Here is a 19,298-nt window from a genome sequence, read left to right as displayed (position 1 = left end):
AAGCATTATTAGTTAATTAAATATAATAATTTTTACTTTTGCCTATATTATGAATTTAATGGAAATAAAATGTGAGTTGTATGTTTTTTAATTGAGTTGTTTCAGTAGTTGGGAGCATCCTGCAACATTATATTGATTTTGAACTGTTTGAACTTCAACTGAGTATGATTTGAAAATAAATTGTGGATAATTTTTTTAAGTATCTAAGTCATAAATCTATTCATACTTTATTCAACAGAATCATTGAGTGCCTACTATATGGTAGGTACTGTGCAAAGTGTTACAGATGCTATCTTCAAGAAGCATATAGTATATTTGCAGGGAAGAGGAAAAAAGCAATACTAGAGGTGCATTGGTTAATGATGGAGGTAGGGAAAAAGATTGAGAAAATGTGTGAATAAGTGGGGCCAGGTAGTAGAATAAAGATAATAAAGACTTTCCTAAAGAAATTATCTTTATAGTAGGTTCAAAGGAAGAAGTGTCATGGACATTGTGGACAGATGCTTTTGCCTGGTTTGTAAATATACTTTAATTAAACGACGACACGGTTTAAATGTAAGCTTACAACTTCAAAGAAAATACCTCCTTCAGAAGCTTATTCTTAACTGGGCACAGTTACACACACTTGCAATCCTAGCCACTCAGGAGGCTAAGGCAGGAGGATTGCTAGTTAAAGGCCAGCCTGAGCAGCTAAGCCAGCTATTCCTTTGGACAGAGGACTAACATCTAGAAGACACAACTCAAAAAGTTAGACTCCTTAAGATAAAAGACCCAGTCAAAAAATAGGCAATTGAAATTAATGGTAATTCAGCAAAAGAAATAAATACATGAAAAAATATTCAACGTCTCTGACCATTAGAAAAATGCAAATCAAAACAACACTGAGATTCCATCTTACTCCAGAAATAATGGCTATCAACAAGAATTGAAAAAATAAATGTGAGTAAGCCGTGGGGAAAAGGAAGCCTTCTACATTGCTGGAAATGGAAAGTAGCATAACTATGAAAATCAATATGGAGTGTCCTCAAAAAACTGAAAGTAGAAATTCCATTTGACCCAATTATACTTCTGAGTTATAGTCCCAAAACTGTTAAAGACATTCTGTGGTGATAGATAACATGCATACCCATGTTTATAGCAAAACAACTCACACTGCCTGAGACTTAGAAGTGACACTGAGAACATACATTAAGTGAAACCAGACTCAGTTAAATATGCTTTCTCTTATATGAGAAACCTAAAGCATAAAAATAATTTAAAGAGCAAAATAAAAGGAAACAGGGCAAGGAGAACTTCTGGAGATTGGAAGGGGATTTAGGCAGAAGAAGTAAAGATGATTAAAATGAGATAGGTATATGTATCAACTCCCCTTTATGGGTTGTGTATTGCAAACGTACTAATAAAAGGAAACCCAATAAAAACCAAAGATAAAGACAGGCTTTTTTCTGTGAGGAAGATATCTGAATAGGCAATAAGGATGTTAAAAGATGCTAAAAACGTCATTTGTTATTAGGTAAATGCAAATTAAACCACAGTGAGATATTTCTAAAATAAGTTTAGAGGCACAATACCAAATTGTTGGTTAGGATGTGGAAAAGCGGAACTTTCAGATACTGCTGGTGGAAATGTAAAACTCCACTACTAGCATGAAAGATAAGGGCATTTCTTATGAAGTTAAATATGCACTTACATATGACTTGATTTCATTCTAAATATTTTTTCAAGAGTGGAATAAACCAGCCACAAGCTTAAGTACTGTATGGTATGTCTCACTTGAGTGAGGCAAGGTACAAAAAGTAATAAAGGATGGATAAAAAGAGGAGGGGATGGGTCTCTTAGAATAGGAAAGTGGTCCAAGGAAACAAGGGTAAAGGGTTGGAAGGGAAAAGGGAGATAAGTAGAATGAAGATATGCCATGTACAGAAACCTAATAAGCTCAATTAATGTAAACATGCCATAACATGAGCTAAGATTAATAATGTCAATAAAAATGAGAATTAGGATAAGGGAAGGGGCTAAAAAAAAAGTTGTAGTATGTACATGTAACCACTCCCCAAGGTGATTGTAAACTGCACGTACTGCAAACATGTACTAATGAAATAAAAAATAAAAATTTTTCAAGAGAATATTCAAAAATATATATTCATAGCACCTTCATTGCAACCTGGAACTAACCCAGATATTAACAGCTGAATGGATAAAAATGTTATACAGTTGAATACTAAGCAACAAAAAAAACCCTAGTATTGTATATAGAATAATATGGATGGATCTCAGAAACATGCTGAGTAAAAGAAGCCAGACAAAAGAAACTTATCTCTTTACATGAAATTTTAAAATAGACAAAATTGATGTCTATTAAGCTATTCCTGCATCTGGGTGAATCAAGTTCTCTCAATGTTGCAGAGTCTTACATGAAAGACTGAGGCTTGCTCTGCTTCCAAGGTCACTGGTTTGGTTGTTGACAGGGGTTCCTTATGGGTGTCAGACTGAAGGTTCAGTTTCTCATTGCTTGTTGGCCTCCCTCAGTTCTTTACCACCTAGTTTGCTCCATAGGGCATATCACAACATGCACCTAGCTTCCTGGGATGAATGATTTCAGAGAAATCAACATGGAAACCAACTTATTTGTTTGTTTGGGTGGGGGTTGAGACAGGGTCTCACTGTGTAGTTCAGACCTCGAACTTACTATGTAGCCCAGACTGGTCTTGAACTCACAGCAATCCTCCTGCCTCAGCCTCCCAAGTCCTGGGATTACAGGCCTGTGCCACTGTGCCTGGATGAAACCAACCTTTTTAAAACCTAACCTTGGAGGCCTGGGGATTTAGTTCAGTGGTTCTGCTGCCTGCCTCACTGAGTGCAGGGTCCCAAGGTCAATCCCCAGTACCAATAAATAAAATAAACCTAACCTTGGAAGTAACACCCTTCATTTTTGTCATACTATTTTAATTATAAGTCATTAAGAACCGCCCACCTTCAGGAGTTTGAAGGAGAAGGGATGGGATTATTGGGGACCATTTTACAGATCAAGTTTAATATATGTAGAACAGAAAATGGTGGTGTTCACCATCTTTTTACCTGTAACTACTCGGCCATCTCAAGACCACCCTGAGACTCAAGAAAAAACAATCTTAGAGATCATGGCAGACCTCACTGGTCTTCCAAAGAGGACTTACACACATAACAGGCTGAATACTTAAGTTGTTAGGATTTTGGAGATGGAGATGCTTTTCCTGTGACTCACATGGCTCAGTATCCAGAGTATGGGATGAAAGGAAAAAATATACTGGCCATTTAGGTAGATCCCAGAAGGAAAATATGATGTGATTGCTCAACAAGGACAGTCAAAAGGTAAGCTCGTTTATAGGCAATACAGCAAATACACCAACCAGTTTCCAAAAATTATACATGCAGATGATCGAAACCTGAAATGACACAAGTTATTAAAGGGATAAGAGACACTTGTATGCTTGGAGAAATCTGTCATGTTGCCATTGCCAGGCCATTTCAAGCAGCTGAAAACCTGCTTAGTATATCTAAATCACACCATCTCAGTGAGCTAAACAATTACTCAGATGGGAGAAATACAGAAATACCCAAGGGAGCCTCTTGATTCAAGATTGCACCTGTTGTGCATTCTAGTTAAAAAATGACTAAAGAAACAAGAATTGTATTTCCAATTGGAAAAATGCAATTAGACAAACATCTAGGTGCTATTGAAGAGGATTTTGGACAGTACACATAAATGAAAATTTTTCCAAATTGGCTGAAGCTGTATGTACTACTGATGATAAAGTTTGAGACTCGGTGGAAATGTGTGCTCGAGTAGACAGATGGCTCAAAAAGAAAAGGAAAACAAATGATCAAAAAAAGCCATGGAGATGAGGACTGGGATCAAAACCCATATGGAAAAAGAAGATGGGAAAGCACGCGAATAACGAAACCCAGATGATAGGTGGAAAGAGACAACACGAGTGGAATTTCCCAACGGCAGCTCCTAAAAAGGTCACAACTCAAATAAAAATCAGGCTATCAATGAAATCAGATCTTGGGGTCCAGTAAAAATCTGGACAAGGACATGTATGATGACCTAGAAGCCAGAGTGAAGTCCAATGAATGAAGGTTTGCTCCTGACAAGTAGTTTTATGGTTCAGACCACAGACAGGCTGAAAAGGATGAGTTCAATTTGAGGAAGATCCTTTTGGTTTGGACAAGTTTTAGAAAAAGACAAACAGCATGATAGCTCCAGTAAAAATCTGGACAAGGACATGTATGATGACCTAGAAGCCAGAGTGAAGTCCAATGAATGGTTTGCTCCTGACAAGTAGTTTTATGGTTCAGACCACAGACAGGCTGAAAAGGATGAGTTTAATTTGAGGAAGATCCTTTTGGTTTGGACAAGTTTTAGAAAAAGACAAACAGCATGATAGTTGTAAAAGACCTCAGTCACCACCTTCCCCAAGGAATATGAGCATAAAGGAAAGAACAAGGGGAGGAAGGAATAGATAGACCTCTCTTCAGTGTGTCTTTTTTTTTTTTTTGAACCAGGGATCAAACTCAGGACTTTGTTCTTGCAAGGCAGGTGGCAGAACCACTGAGCTAAATCACCGGCCCTTTTCTTCAGTATGAATGAATGATTTTATCCATCACCCTAATGATGTAAGTCATGGGGGAACACTTTGTAAATGGTCATGATAAAACCAAACGAGTACCAGAACCAGGGCCTACTTTTTAATTATAGGAGATGGGGGAACCGAAATTTCTTGTTTGAATTAGTTTTTGTTTTTTGTTTTTTGGGTTTTGTTTTGTTTTGTTTTTAAGAATAGCTTGTGTTTGTGCTTCTCCCACCTTTTTGGTACTTACAGAACATACTGCCCCACGTGCAGAATTAAGATTATTTCCTTTTTGATTTTTTTGTTTTTGTTTTTGTTTTTTTTTGGTACCTGAAATTGAACTCGGGTCCTTACACTTGCAAGGCAGGCCACCGAACCGCTGAGCTAAATCCCCGGCCCCAAGATTATTTCCTTTTGTGTGACAGTAGTAGTACCGTCACAACTGTAGTTACAACTGCTTATGACTAAAGTTACCCTAATTACCATGAGTAGGAAGATTGAACTGTGCTATCAAATGTATTTTGTTCATATTCATACTGTGCTGTTTTACTCTGAAGAAGGGAAAGTAAGGTTTTGGTTAGTGCAACTCTTTGTTTCCATAAAAACATTTAAACAAAAATGACAGTGCAGAATGAAAGCATTTTTAGGTTCATGCATTAACCCTAATTTTTGTGTTAATTTCTAGGAAGTCCGGAGAGATTTGACCTTTCAGTTTAAGAGTTTAATTAGTAAAGTACAGACTACCCAGGGAGAGTTCCTCCTTGGACCCGAGTAATAGTACTATATTTTTACATTACATTTACCTAAAATTGAGTGTAGTGTATTTGCTCAAAATCCACTTTGAATAAAGAAGAGGGCAGACCACTGGTGGTGAACCTATAGCATGTGTGCCACAGCAGGCTGTTTGTATCATTTAAGCTCAAAAAAGTCCGCCATTACTGGGATAGACAAAGAACCAAGCCAACCTGGTAGGCTGTCTCATAGAAAACCAGAATGTATTTTTGCCAGTGGTCAGCAGAACTATTGATAGACCAGCTCAGACTTCTCATACAATGAATAACTGCTGACACTTTCAGTGTTTCTTTGCATTAAGTATGAATGTTTTGGAAGTTTGGTGGGATTTTTTAGAATTCTTTTCATTTTAAACTTGAAAGGAGCCATGCTTGCAAGTAAATATTACACACTGAATGATTTTCTAATATTCTCCCAGTTTTCTACATCCACCATCATCTTAATTTCACTTTTCATGCATTTGTTCAAGTTAAAATTGTAGAGATTAGATGAGTGAATATATGTAAAGCACTTAAAGTAGCATCCATGTTACTATTATGATTGCTGCTGTTCTCAGCTGCTTTGGTCTCCACTACTCACCTTCTATTGGTTCACTTTTCCTTCCTTTACATCCTTCATCTAATCTGTTTTCTCTTTTGTTCACCTTCTAACAGTGTCACTATTTGACCCTCCTACAATTCTTTCCCTTTATTCTCAGCACATTTCCTATAAGAGTCAATTTAAACCTTTTACATTGTTGTCAACTTCTACTAATGGAGATTAAGATGGTCTACCCCAAACATCCTTCCGTTTTCTTTTCTTTTCCTTTTTTTCCTGGGGAGTGGAGGGATCAAACTTGGGTCCTTGTGCTTGCGAGGCAGGGAGCAGAACAACTAAGCTAAATCCCCAGCCCTCTTCTCTTCTCTTGAAAGTCTGCATTCACAGAAATTTGAATTCAAAAGATCCTTTCCTCAAAAAAAAAAAAAAAAAAAATCCTTTCCTCAGAGGAAGGTGCATTCTTCTGTGGCTAATCCCTCCATGTTTTTTTATTCAGTTCTTCAGCTGCAGTTAAGCCAGGGGCAGACAAAAATCCCCAAATAACTTTTTAAAAAGGTGTTTCAAGTCAAGCGCAATGGTGCCTGCCAGTAACTCCAGCGCTCAGGAGGCTGAGTCAGGAGGATCACCCCAACTTTGAGCCCAGTCTAGGCTACATAGTGAGTTCAAAGCCAGTAGAACACAGCAAGACTGTCTCAAAAAAAAAAAAAAAAAGTTGAAAGATGTCTAGAAGTAGACTTGAGGCCCGATTTTACAGATTCACAAGTTGTCAGGATCTTTTTTTCCCCCACTGTTAAGCCATCTCTAAAGCATACCCTGCATCCTCATGGCACAAAATTGCTGCCTGAAAACCAGCTCTCCAGGAAGAAAAGTAAATTTAGGAAGTCAGGGCAGGTCTCCTTTCTTGTAAAACAATGTCTCTGGTCCAGGGATTTAGCTCAGTGGTTTCGCAGGGTCCCGACTTTGATCTCCGATACCAAAAGACAAAATAAAATAAAACTATGTCCCTAAGAACTGCACAATTAATTTATATGTGTTGACCAAAACTTGGTAACTAGGCACACCCTGTTCCAAGGAAAATTGAAAGGAGTTATTATCAGTTGGGAGGCAGTATATCCACCAAAATATGTGTGCCGTGGCTTTAATATTGATTTTCTGTCACGATGAAATGGAGATTTGGTAGGGCAAGCTTCTTTATTCGCCTCCAGCAATAATTTCCACTTATTTACTTCTTCAACCATTTTGCATCCTCATTCTAGTTCTCCACCCTTCACTTAAAAACAAAAAATCCTGCCTCGCAAACGCAAGGAAAAAAAATTTAATTAAAAAAAAAATAGCTCTACTCATTTTCTTCCTTTCCCTGACCCATTAAAAAGTTATTCCTCTTCTTTACTTTTTTACATTTCTTTTTAGCTTATTCCCAATTCCAGTACATCATCTTACAATTATATTTTATAGCTTCTAACTAGTCAGATTCCTAGAGATATTTAACAAGTCTGTGAATCTTATTTGTACTTAACTTCACAAATAATACATGAATACATTGATGCTTTTTACAAATGTACAAATAACGAGAAAGTCTCTGTTGGGCCACGCTCACAGCTAGATCAAAACCTTTAATCAAATGAAAATGAATAGAAAGTGGGATAAATGATGCGACTTTTCCACTCCGTTCGAGGAAAATAGGGACTTGCGGATTGGTGATTGCCTTAGGGTCGCCTAGCAGCAGGCCCGTCTTTCCTCTGCCTCGCCGAGGAACGCTGAAACTCGGCACCGAAGACCTCCATTTTGAGCCACAGTGGAAGAGCGGTAGAGTAGCGCGCGAACAAAGGCAGGCACGAGATTCTCGCGAGTTTAGGATGAACTCGTCACTTCTCTGACGTATTTCCGGGCCGCCTAGACCCTGGGATGCTGTGGTAGCGACCGGGAAGCGGAAGGCTGCGAAAATGGTGGTTACTAGGGCTGCGCTTTCTCGGGCCAGAACGCAAGTCACTTCGGCCGACAGCTGCCAGGAGAAGGTAGGAGATTCCAGATTTCCCCCGTTTCTCTTCGCCGCCTCGTAGAGTGTTCAGGCACGTGGGGCGGCTCAGCGGACCGGTGGAGAGGGCCCGAGCTTGCCACACGCTGCGGGATAACAGGCCTTTGGCGCCTTACTTGTCGTGGAAACTATTAAGTCCTCACCAGTTTTTTTTTAAAACTTAAATTGAGTTTATTGGTACATTCTAGGTATACAGTACAGTTACATTCATTACTGGGATCTTGTACCTTTACATGACAGGTCTTGGTTCTTTTTCCCTTGTCCCCACCCTTCACCCCCTCCTCCCCTCCCACCTTCAAACACTTTAATTCCATTTTTACATTTTCTCATATATTTTTCCTTTTCCCTTATTCCCCTCTCACCAGTTTTTTAAAGGCAGTTGATAGTGTGGAAGAGAGACTGGGTAGCCATTCAGCACCTTAATGCAGATGCACAGCACAGTCCTTAAACTTTAGTGTTAACACTGTGTGTACCGAGGAAGATTCCGGCCACCACGCGCTAGCCTCAGTTAATAGGGTTGCAGCAAAGGGCATCCTTACCATTCTAGGAGACTGTGGTGGCCCAGCACCAACTCCCTTTGGCGTGGGGTGGACCGTGGTGACATTTCCTGTTGGCTCTGGACCTTTGCCACATTTTTCCGATTCTGCGATGAAATGAACCCAGCAGCTTTTTCTCTCGAATATGTAAAGGCAAGAGTGGTGGCTGATTCCATCGATGTTTTCCTAAACACATCTTTGCTCAGGATTATTCACCCCCTCTCTTTGTTACCTGTACATTGGGTCATAATGTTTTTTTGTTGTGTTTGAGGAATTATCTTTGTTTTGCTTTCTAAAGTCACATATAATACTCTGGTTTCTCTTTACATCATATAAATCTTTTGTCTTTTAAAGTCAAATATACAATTAAAGAAAATCAGTTCAAACACTTAGGTTTTTTGTTTTTAAATCATAGGTTTGGTTTTTTGTAAAAACCCTGCTTACAGGTTTTCTTGTTTTTGGTTTTGTTTTTTTGTTTGGTACCGGGGATCAAACTCAAGACCTTGGGCTTGTGAGGCAGGCAGCAGCGGAACCACTGAGCTAAATCCCCGGCTTTGTTTGTTTGTTTTAAAGTGTCCTCTTAAGATTTTGCTCCTAGGAGGAATGCCTCATTTGTTTGTACCTTGTCACAGCCCTACCTAAATTATAGTGTGTCTACTTTGGCTTGCAGAGTTCTGCTGCTGAAGGAATTCAGGTCCATCTAGAAAGCAAGAAGGAATCTGGACCTGATAACCAAAGTACAGCTGAATCACAGACTGCTGGGAAACAAAGTTTAATCTCTAAAACTCCTAAAACTGGAAAGAGGAAGAAGAGAACTACAGGCTCTCTAGCAGAGATAACTGAACCGTCCACTGATGGAGAGTTCTCCGAACCAGAGTCAAATTGTGCTGAGATCCAGGAGCCTATTCTAAGAATAACGAGAAGAAGGCAGATCATAATTGCACCTTCTCCAGTGTCCACTGTAAGAAAAAAGCAGAAAATAACTCCATTAAATGAGTCTGTTGCTGAAGAAGATGTCTCTGAAGCGGAATCTCATGCTTCAGGTATTTCTGCAACTGTGCCTTCCCCCAAAATAACAAGAACCAGAAATAAGGCTAAAGCTCTAACAGGTCAAAGCCAAGAATCACATGCTGAAGCTATATCTGATGTTGAATCATCATGCTCTGACATTTCATTCCTTGGAATTACACATAAGAGAACAACCAAGATTATGCCAAGGAAATTGCAGGCACAAACTGAGAATAACTATACTAAGATTATACCAGAAAATGAAAACCGAATCATGGATATCTCTAAAAAGTCAGAGGATTCCAAAACCAGACAAACCTCTCAGAGTTTGTTTGAAAAGGAAAACAGAGTAACAGAGGAGGGAAAGGAAAATGATAGAAGTTCTCAGTTGAAATGTCTTTCTAGACTTAAGGACCCTAGCCTTCAGCAGTTAGTTTCTCAAAATCATTCAACCCCTCAAAATAATTCAACTCCTCAAAACAATAAAACCATGTCAGAGCCCTCTAATCTGAACTGTGAGGCTGTAATGAAATCATTAGCTCAAACATTTGCAGTTGTGAAAGTGAACAGATGGAATGAAGAGAGAAAAAGCACTGTAAAAATAAGTGACTTGACAGAGTTCAGTGGTCATGGTGGTGGTGATGAGTCCACAACTAAAGTTGTCAGTGAGGAAAACAACAGTGAAGGGAGTGTAGATCTTGAATGTGATATCAGACAAAGCAAATCTGAGCTCAACCAGTTTCAGAACATAGATGATTCTGTCTTGCTAGTTCTCAGCAGTGATGAAAGCCAGCAATCTGAAAGCAGTGAAAGTGAAGAGGACACTGTGTGTTTTGTTGAAAATAGTGGTCCAAAGGAATCATTAAATGGAAACTCCGAAAATATGTCTCATGACAATGCGTTCTTTATAATTGACAAAACTCCTGGATTGAATGCCGATAAAAATTTTTACTTGGAAGATAAGGCAAGTGAAGTTTCCACTGAGGAAGAAGAAGAGGAGGAGGATGAAAACAGTGAAGAAGAACCATCAGACAATGACAGAAATAAAGATGAGTATAGCGATGAAGATGACTTACTAAACAACACAAAGTCTAAACTGTAAGTTTTTCATTCATTCATTCATTCATTTATTTGGGTGGGGGTTGAGACAGGGTCTCACTATGTAGTTGAGACTGACCTGGAACTCACTATGTAGCCCAAGCTGGTCTCAAACTCACAGCGATTCTCCTGCCTCAGCCTCCAGAGTGCTGGGATTACAGGTGTGTGCCACCACGCCCTGCTATTTTTATTGTTTTTTTTTTTTTTTGTTTTTTTTTTTTTTTTTTTTGTACCAGGGATCAAACTTGGGTCCTTGTGTTTGTGAGGCAGATGGCAGAACCACTGAGCTAAGTTCCGTGAGCAGATGGCAGAACCACTGAGCTAAATTCCCGTGAGCTAAGTTCCCAGCCTTTACCTTTATTTTATTTTTTTGGTACTCGGGACCTTGTTCTTGTGTGACAGGCACCCGAACCACTGAGCTAAATCCCCGGCTCTTTACCTTTATTTTTAAAAGTAAATTTAGGGGTGGTGGAACTGAACTCAGGGCTTTGTGTCTGCTAAGCATTCTTGACAATTGAGCTATATCCACACCCCCCCCAAAGCAAATCTTTGATGCGTATGTTAGGTGGTTAATTTACCATAAAAATGTAAGCTAATAAAAAGCATGGGAAATGAGAAAATTACTGTGGGGTTCATTATGGACCAGCTCATCTATCTAGCATTTCCCTCATCTTTGTACTTTCGACTGTTTCTCCCACTAGTTACAGCGAAAAGTGTTTCTTTTGGTAATATATTGGAAATCATCTGTTAAAATTTTCCTTGTGATTATTAAGAGCAATATAAAAGGGAGAAGAAAATAGCTTTTTTTTTAACATGTTAATTGTAGAGAAATTGAAAAATGATAGAAAAATAATCGCCAGTAATCCCAACCATCATCCATTGAGAAGCACTAATTTTGGAGGCCATTTCTTTAGTTTCTCTTTTCCTCTCTTAAATTTGTTTTTTCTTGTCATAGTGGCAGTGTTATCCACTGGAGTGCTGTATATATTAACAGATCACCAGGCTTTGCTCTAAACCAACAAAAGCTATCAAACTCCAAGACATACTTTGTACAAGCCACATTCCTCACATTAGTTCTAATGTATATTCAGGACTAAGAATCTCTAGGCACTGCAATAGAATGATTTCACTTCCCCAAAAAAGTTGATTGTGCTTTAAACTACTATTCTGTTTTATGAATAATCAGGGAAGAAAGTAACTTTAAGTTTACATGTACTTGCCTATATATAGGATCCTCAGTCATATAAAGTAGAAATTCTCATTATGTAAACAACTGAGCAGCTGGAGTCCATACCAGGTACAGAAGATTCATATCTGGTAGGTTTATGGTTCACCACCACCACCACAACCACCAGGGCTGGGAATTGAATCTGAGGCCTCACATATATGTCAGTCCTTTTTAAAAAAAAATTTGAGACAAGGTCTCACTTACATTTCCCAGGCTGGCCTTGAACTTTCTGTTGTCTTGCTTCAGCCTCCCATTGGGTCCAGTGATGTCTAATCTTTTTAAACTCCTTTGTGAGGGATGCTCCCTGCCATTTAAGACTCTGGCTTGGAGACACCACCAGATGCCCTTAGTCACCCAGGGAAGAATTGTAAGTTTGGATAACTTGGAAGTTCAAAGTAGAAGAACCTGTTTTTGTCAACTGCATTCATTTAGAAAATCTGGGGGAAAAGTTTGGATAATGTTCTAGTTAAATCATTTATTCGTGCTAGAGTTTCTTCTAAATGAATATACTAGATTTAGAATACATACTAATAGTTTTTTTGGCTTTTGTTTTGTTTTGGGCCATTGACAATATAAGACAGTGATGGTGAACCTTTTAGAGTTTTCAGTGATACAAATAGCTGGCTGTGGCATTTACGCTATAGGTTCGCCACCACTGGTATAATGAAAGAAAAAAATAAGTGATTTTTTAAAAAAATGCAACCTTGTTTGCTTCCATTTTAATTTTTTTTTTTTCCTATTTGAGACAGGGTCTTGCTATATAATTGAGGCTGGTCTTGAACTCACTATGTAACTCAGGCTGGCCTCAAACTTGAGGCGATCCTTCTGCCCCAGCCTCTTGAGTTCTGGAATTACAGATGTATAGCACTACACCCAGCTGTAAATTAGTTGGTCTTTAAGTGATTGCTTCTCTTTCAGTCTCAAGTTGACAAGTAGCAGTATAGACCCCGGTGTGAGTATCAAGCAGTTGGGTGGTGTGTACATTAATTTCAATGCAGAAAAACTTCAGTCTAAGAAGAAAACTCTAACACAGATCAAGGAAAAAAAGAAAAATGAGGTAAGTTACGTGAAGTGTTCTGTCCTCTTCTAGGAATGTCACTTCTTTAGAAATGTTAATTTCTTGGCAAAAGAGCATTATGGTAAAACCACATTAGCCTAAAGTGCTCATTTTTTCTGTCTCACTAAAACAATCATTTCTTAATAGAGACCCATCTTTAAAAGGTGATATTTGAAAAATAATTTAAGGTCGGTATTTCTCTTGTTACCCACCAGTTATGATCCCAGAGGTTCTGTTTTCTTCTTTTTCTTGCTGTACTTGTAGTTCTTAACTGTTCTAACTTATTGGGAATCCCAAAGCTATGGGTGTTGCCTCCCTCACCTGGAAAAAATTCAGTTGTTTTTTTTTTTTAAGTTTTTGAGACAGGGTCTCATTCTGTAGTTCAGGCTGGCCTTGAACTCACTATGTAGCCCAGGCTGGCCTTGAACTTGTGGCAATCCTCTTGCCTCAGCCTGCTATATATGTGCATAACCACACCCAGCTTGCAGTATTCTTATAGCTATAAAATTGTATATAAAATTTTGGGAGGTACCACCTGCCTTGCAAGCAAAAGGATCCAAGTTCAATCCCTAGTACAAAAACAACCCCCAAAAAACAAACAAAAAACAAGTTATAGGGGGAATTACTATTAGGATAGTATTACCTAAACATTTAGCTTTAACATCTTGCATTACTTTCTTCCAAATTTATTTTCTAGCCTTCATGGCTCTTCAGCCATTTGAATCCAGGTATCTGCTCATTTTGATGTGCATGGGAACTTGACTTCACTAATTTTTTGTTCTCCTCCATGCTTGAACTAGCTTCTCCTTTTGTGTTTTTTGTTTGTTTTGTTTTTTCTTTTGTGTTCTTTATGCTGGTTAAGGACATTTTAATGAGAATTCAGTCTCTTTCCTTTTTATACTCAGGTACCAAGCCTTGAAAATGATGCCTTCCCCACCTTTCGTGTTTTGGATTTTTTTTTTTTTTCCCAGTGCAAAGGGTAGAGCTCAGGGCCTCCGTACATGCTAGGCAAATATTCTATGGCTGAGCTACATCCTAGCCCTGCCTTCCCTTTTGAGCCAGTTACTATCCAGTACAAACCTTTATTTCTCATGGTTTTTCCTCCATTTTCTTTGTTCTTCAAGCCATCCTCCCTTCACCTGGATTTGTTTTTCTTAAACACAAATCGGTCATGCTTACATCCTTTAGTGGATTTCCTAGTGCCTTCAAGGTACCTGCTAGCTTCAACTGTCTACCTTATTTGTTTTTTGTCTTTGGTGCTGGGGATCAAACTTAGGACCTTGCACTTTCAAGGCAGATGGCAGAACCACTGAGATAAATCCCCAGCCCTACCTGATTTGTTTTTTACATTGAAGACAAATGTAATTACCTCAATATGCCCTGCTCTTTCCCAGACCAATGTCTTGGGGAAAACATTATGGGACCCCTCAGTTCCTTCTCCCACCTCTTCTGTGCTTCTGTAACATCTAATGAAGGTGTGATTCATTAAGTAGGGTTTCTCGTCAATCTTAGCACTACTGATATTTTGGTCTCTGTGATCCTTTGTTATGAGAAGATGGCCAATGCATTGTAGGACATTTAGCAGCATTGTTCATTTCTACCCACAAGATGTCAGGAGCATTCTCCCTTTCCTTCACTATTACCAAAAAATATCTCCAAACATTAACAGTTTCTCTCAACTGAGAACCACTGTCCTAAGAGCCTAGTACAGGACTTGAGACAGCAAGCTCTTAATCATCTATTATGTAAATGTTGTACTCGCTGATAAGAAATCTAGACTGCTCCTGTACAACCCAGAAACAGTAGGCCTGAATCTGAATTGGGTGAGTCTTTTTTTTTTCTTTCTTTCTTTTTATTGTGGGTGAGTCTTAATATTGGAATCAGTAATATCAAGTGCCATTACCAGTTTAATGCTTGAGCTATATTTCTATGAACAAATATGAGGAAAGATAAGTAGTCTTATTTGGGTCTTGTCCTGGGGAAAATACAACCTTGAAATTCATTTTTAATCACACAGTGTTATAAGAATATTTAGTCATCTCAGGCAAGTAATAAAAAGAGGTCATTTAGATTAGCAGATTTCACTTCACGAAATTTAAAAAGTTTTAAAACAGTAAAAGAGTAAAAACTAATTTCATATTTTTATAGCTTCTACAGAAAGCTGTTATTACACCTGATTTTGAAAAAAACTATTGTGTCCCACCATACAGTGAATCAAAGCGTCAGCTTCAGAAAAAACGCAGGGTAAGTACAGTGACTTTTATAATTTATAATGTATATAAGGTAGTTAGCTGTGTATTTTCAGATTATACAGCATAGTTGTACAGTTAAACAAGGATAAAGACCAAAGAAAATTACAGATCTCTAAGGATCGTAATATATTATATAGTTCCATAAACACATTTAGTAAGGATTTTTACATTTTTGTAGTCACAACAGCACACCCAAATACAGCTTTTTAAAATAAACCTTTAAAACAGTGATAGTCAGCGTATAGGTTCACTGATAATATCTCCTGGCTTTTAAGTACTGTGTACTAAGTGCTTGGAGCTCTGATGTTCTATTGAAAGGAATTTAATGTAGCCAACTAAAAACCCTTTAGTCTGACAAATGGGAGAATTTAGTAAAATAAAAAGGATTGCTTCCATCTGCCATTTCAGCTGATAGGTATAAAGTTATTGAGGGAACTTGGAGGAAAGTTGATGGTACCATATAGTAATGTCCCTAATAGGGAGCACACTGGCACATGGTAAGCACCAAATATTTTCTGCATGAATGAAACAAAATTAATTTCTTGCTTTGATTTTCAGAAGATTAGCAATTTTTGTTTTATGTTAAGAAATAATACAAATTTCTGGACTAGTTTCTGGACACCTAGGTAACTGAAAATGTTAATATTTATGTATAAGATCCATAAGTGAAAATTCTTTTATATATTATCTCTAATATAGACTGTTTTAGGCAGTGAAAACTGAAGCTATGTTAATCTTCCAGCAAGTCATCAGTTACTTGCTGATAGAAAAATAGATTTTGTTTTGTTTTGTTGAGATAGGTTCTCCCTATGTAGCCCAGGCTGTCCTTGAACTCACTGTGGTCCTTCTGCCTCAGCCTCCCAAGTGCTGGGATTACACCGTGTGCCACTACACCCAGTTCAAAATAGATTTTTAAGGAGCTTTCACTTACAAAACTGATAACATTACGTGTAACTTAGCAGATAAATTCGTTTTTGTTGTTTCCTCCTATAAAGGTGATTTTGGAGATAAATGTTTTCTGTAAAGTAACTTTGTTTTCAATTCCCAAGGTTGTATAATTTTGGAAAAATAAGTTAGGTACTATTAAAGTTAGAATGTTTATTTTTGAAATCTGAATTTCAGAAAGAGCGACAAAAAACTGCAGGTGATGGTTGGTTTGGTATGAAAGCTCCAGAATTGACTGATGAACTTAAAAATGATCTCAAAGCTCTGAAGATGAGAGCAAGCATGGACCCAAAAAGGTTTTACAAGAAAAATGACCGAGATGGCTTCCCCAAGTACTTCCAGGTATGGGAATCATTCTGTTTACTTTTAAACTAGACAAATACTTAAAATGTGCACACAAAACATATGTACCACTTCTCCTTAGGCTGTGTAAACGGCCACCAGCTTGTAATGTGGTACCATTAAACATTGGACTGTAACTGCCTTTCCAAGTCAGCTCTCTAGAATTTAATAAAACTTTAAGGGTCAGTATATGAATATATGAATAGTAGCTTCATGGTAGGGTTCTTGCCCATCATGCATTGAGCCTGAGTTCAAATCCTAGTACCTGCAAAAGGAAAATTTAGGGCAATCCTGAGCAACTGTCCGTGTAGGATGGAGGGGGGAAAGAGAGAGTCATTTGTACTGATAACCTTTCTCTTTTCAAGGTAGAGGGGTATCCTGGGAAAATTCTAAAAATTATTAACTGTATCTCAGGATTTTTTCATAGGAAAATTTAGTTGATTAATAGTTCTTTTTGACCTGGTTGCTATACCCCTTAATTTGGCCCTTCAAAATCTTCACCCAAACCAGTTCAGCAACTTTTAATTTGTCACATACCCCTCATAAGCTCAGTCCCTTTCTAAGAACGTGCATAGGCCAGCCTTTGTATTCTATGACTTTGCATGTGCTTGGCTCTTCCTTGTCTCCTTGAAATTTTACCTGTGCAAATCTTGGCCAAAATGTGATCTGTCAGATTTTCACCTTTTAGGTAGAATTGGTCACTCAGTCTTTAGAGCATTTATAGTGTCTTGGTCAGTACATATTATGTTAGACTTTAATTTTTTAATAATTTCCTGTTTGTATCTTCCGTAAGACTCACTTTAGGGACTAGATGTTTTTAGGCTTTGTTTCCGTAACACGTAGCTCAGTGCCTGGTGTTCAGTTGGCACTCTGTATATTTTAGTCATTTGAATGGAACAAATGCAGAGCAGTTAAAAAGTAAATTCTAAGATGGCAGTATTTAGGATACATAGGAGATTAAATAAATGTAAAATAGAATTTATATGTATTGTATTTCATTGGATTGGAAAACTGAAAAAAAGTTTACATTAACTGTTCTCTCCTTTTGTTTCACTATTTATCATGAATTTAACTGAACTGTTTAACACTGAATTTTGAAAAAGAAATTTGGGATATACTATAAATTAATGAAATGTCATTAGTAAGTAGACCAGTGTGCTGATAAGTGATGTGTTTTTGCTTAAAAAGGGCAAGACTAATTTTAATACTAGTATAACATTAAGTGTTTTCCATTCCTTTCTGTAAATATAACTTCCTAGAGCTACACTGAAACAGAGAAGCAACTTGCATTCATGTATTGCATGACTTACTTTAATCATTTGTAGATTGGAACTATTGTTGACAATCCAGCTGATTTCTACCATTCACGAATTCCCAAGAAGCAAAGGAAAAGGACTATTGTGGAAGAACTGCTGGCTGATTCTGAATTCAGAAGGTAATGGAATTACATTTCATTTTATAATTCGTATATTTTTCTTTAAGATACGCATTTAAAAATTTTACATTGTTAAAATATTAAGTCATTTAAAAATAAGATGAATGTACATTTCCTATGAAAATAAAAATGCTAATCTCTTTAATGTCTGGCATAATTAAAGGGAAGTAGAGACTCACATCTCTTTCTGCAGATAATACATACCATGTAGCTTCTGGGAAACTCCACTGTACATTCCTGAGGGAATGAAGGTGAAAGGGGCCCATTACTCCCTTATGAGTTTTTTTGTTTTTGTTTTTGTTTTAAGAGTAGGAAAAACTTATTGAGGGAAAGAAAGCTTCTGTCTGAGAGAGACCAAGGGGGACTGGAAAGTGGGTTGCCCACCCACCCCATGTATCAAAGATGTTTTATACAGCCAAGCCATGTGGTGAGGGGGATACAAAGTGGGACAGAACTTGAAGTTCCAATGGGAAGTTACAAGGCATTGAGGGCCGGAGATGGAGCAAAACCATGACCAACTGAACTCATTAGTATTCTTGTGGAAATAGTTTTTATGTAACAGATCTCTTCCAAGGGTCTGCCCACACACTTTGCAAACCATTGGTCTGTAATGTTTTCTAAGGTTCTAAGAAATAGTAGTAATACTGTGTTTTCAGTTAAGTGCAAACTTTGTTTTGCTTTGTCCTTTTTATCCCACATTTATGTCCCAGATCTAACACTGCCTGATAGGGGGATATAGAACACGGGTCTTTAAATTGCAGGCTCTGTGGGGGAAGACTAGCTGGCATGTTCTGTGCTGTATTCTCAACTCCTAGGATGGCTCCTGACACACCGTGGCAGATTAGTATATATGCGATGTGAACATATAAACATTTTTGAGATTTAGAACATCCTAATTTCTAATGTCTGATGTGTTATACTTCAGACCTAAAGGTTTGATTTTTTTCTTTTCAGATACAACCGAAGGAAGTACTCAGAGATCATGGCTGAAAAAGCAGCAAATGCAGCAGGAAAAAAGTTCAGAAAGAAGAAGAAATTTCGTAATTAATATTCACCAAGTGAATCCCATTATTTTACATCTTCTTTTTATTTATTTGTAAAAGATGTTTAGAAGACCAACACCAGCACATCTTTAATATAGACTGACTGTATAGGGATTTCTGTTTGGAAATGAAGTTGATTGACAGGGAATCAATCACATGCCCCTTGGAATAAAAATAAGTATGTCTACAAAAGACCTGTCTGGCTTAAGAGTGTTTAAGGGGAAAAGAACTTAATTTTAAGATAATTAATTTTTATTGAGTTTCAGTGCTTGGTTATTTAAGGAAAATTTAATTAAAGGGTATAGCATTTGCTAATATGTTCAGATAACTTTTTAAATAATTACATAAGTAATACCTTAGTTACTGTGTAGTTTTAT

The 19,298-nt window shown here is 37.7% G+C and overlaps 1 protein-coding gene across 1 annotated transcript; it reads left to right on the top strand.

The window, feature by feature from the left end:
• Positions 1-7,493: 7,493 nt before the first annotated feature.
• Dnttip2 (deoxynucleotidyltransferase terminal interacting protein 2) lies at positions 7,494-19,113 on the top strand. The gene is made up of 7 exons (XM_010625782.3): positions 7,494-7,957; positions 9,184-10,619; positions 12,766-12,904; positions 15,053-15,148; positions 16,279-16,443; positions 17,769-17,878; positions 18,833-19,113. The coding sequence occupies exons 1-7, from the start codon at positions 7,886-7,888 to the stop codon at positions 18,924-18,926; spliced, it is 2,112 nt and encodes a 703-aa protein (XP_010624084.1). The 5' UTR covers positions 7,494-7,885; the 3' UTR covers positions 18,927-19,113.
• Positions 19,114-19,298: the final 185 nt, after the last annotated feature.

Source organism: Fukomys damarensis, unplaced genomic scaffold (assembly GCF_012274545.1).
Source record: "Fukomys damarensis isolate Sample0158 unplaced genomic scaffold, DMR_v1.0_HiC HiC_scaffold_33, whole genome shotgun sequence".
Taxonomy (NCBI): domain Eukaryota; kingdom Metazoa; phylum Chordata; class Mammalia; order Rodentia; family Bathyergidae; genus Fukomys; species Fukomys damarensis.
Note: the sequence above shows the minus strand (reverse complement) of the source record. Positions and strands in the feature narration are given on the sequence as shown.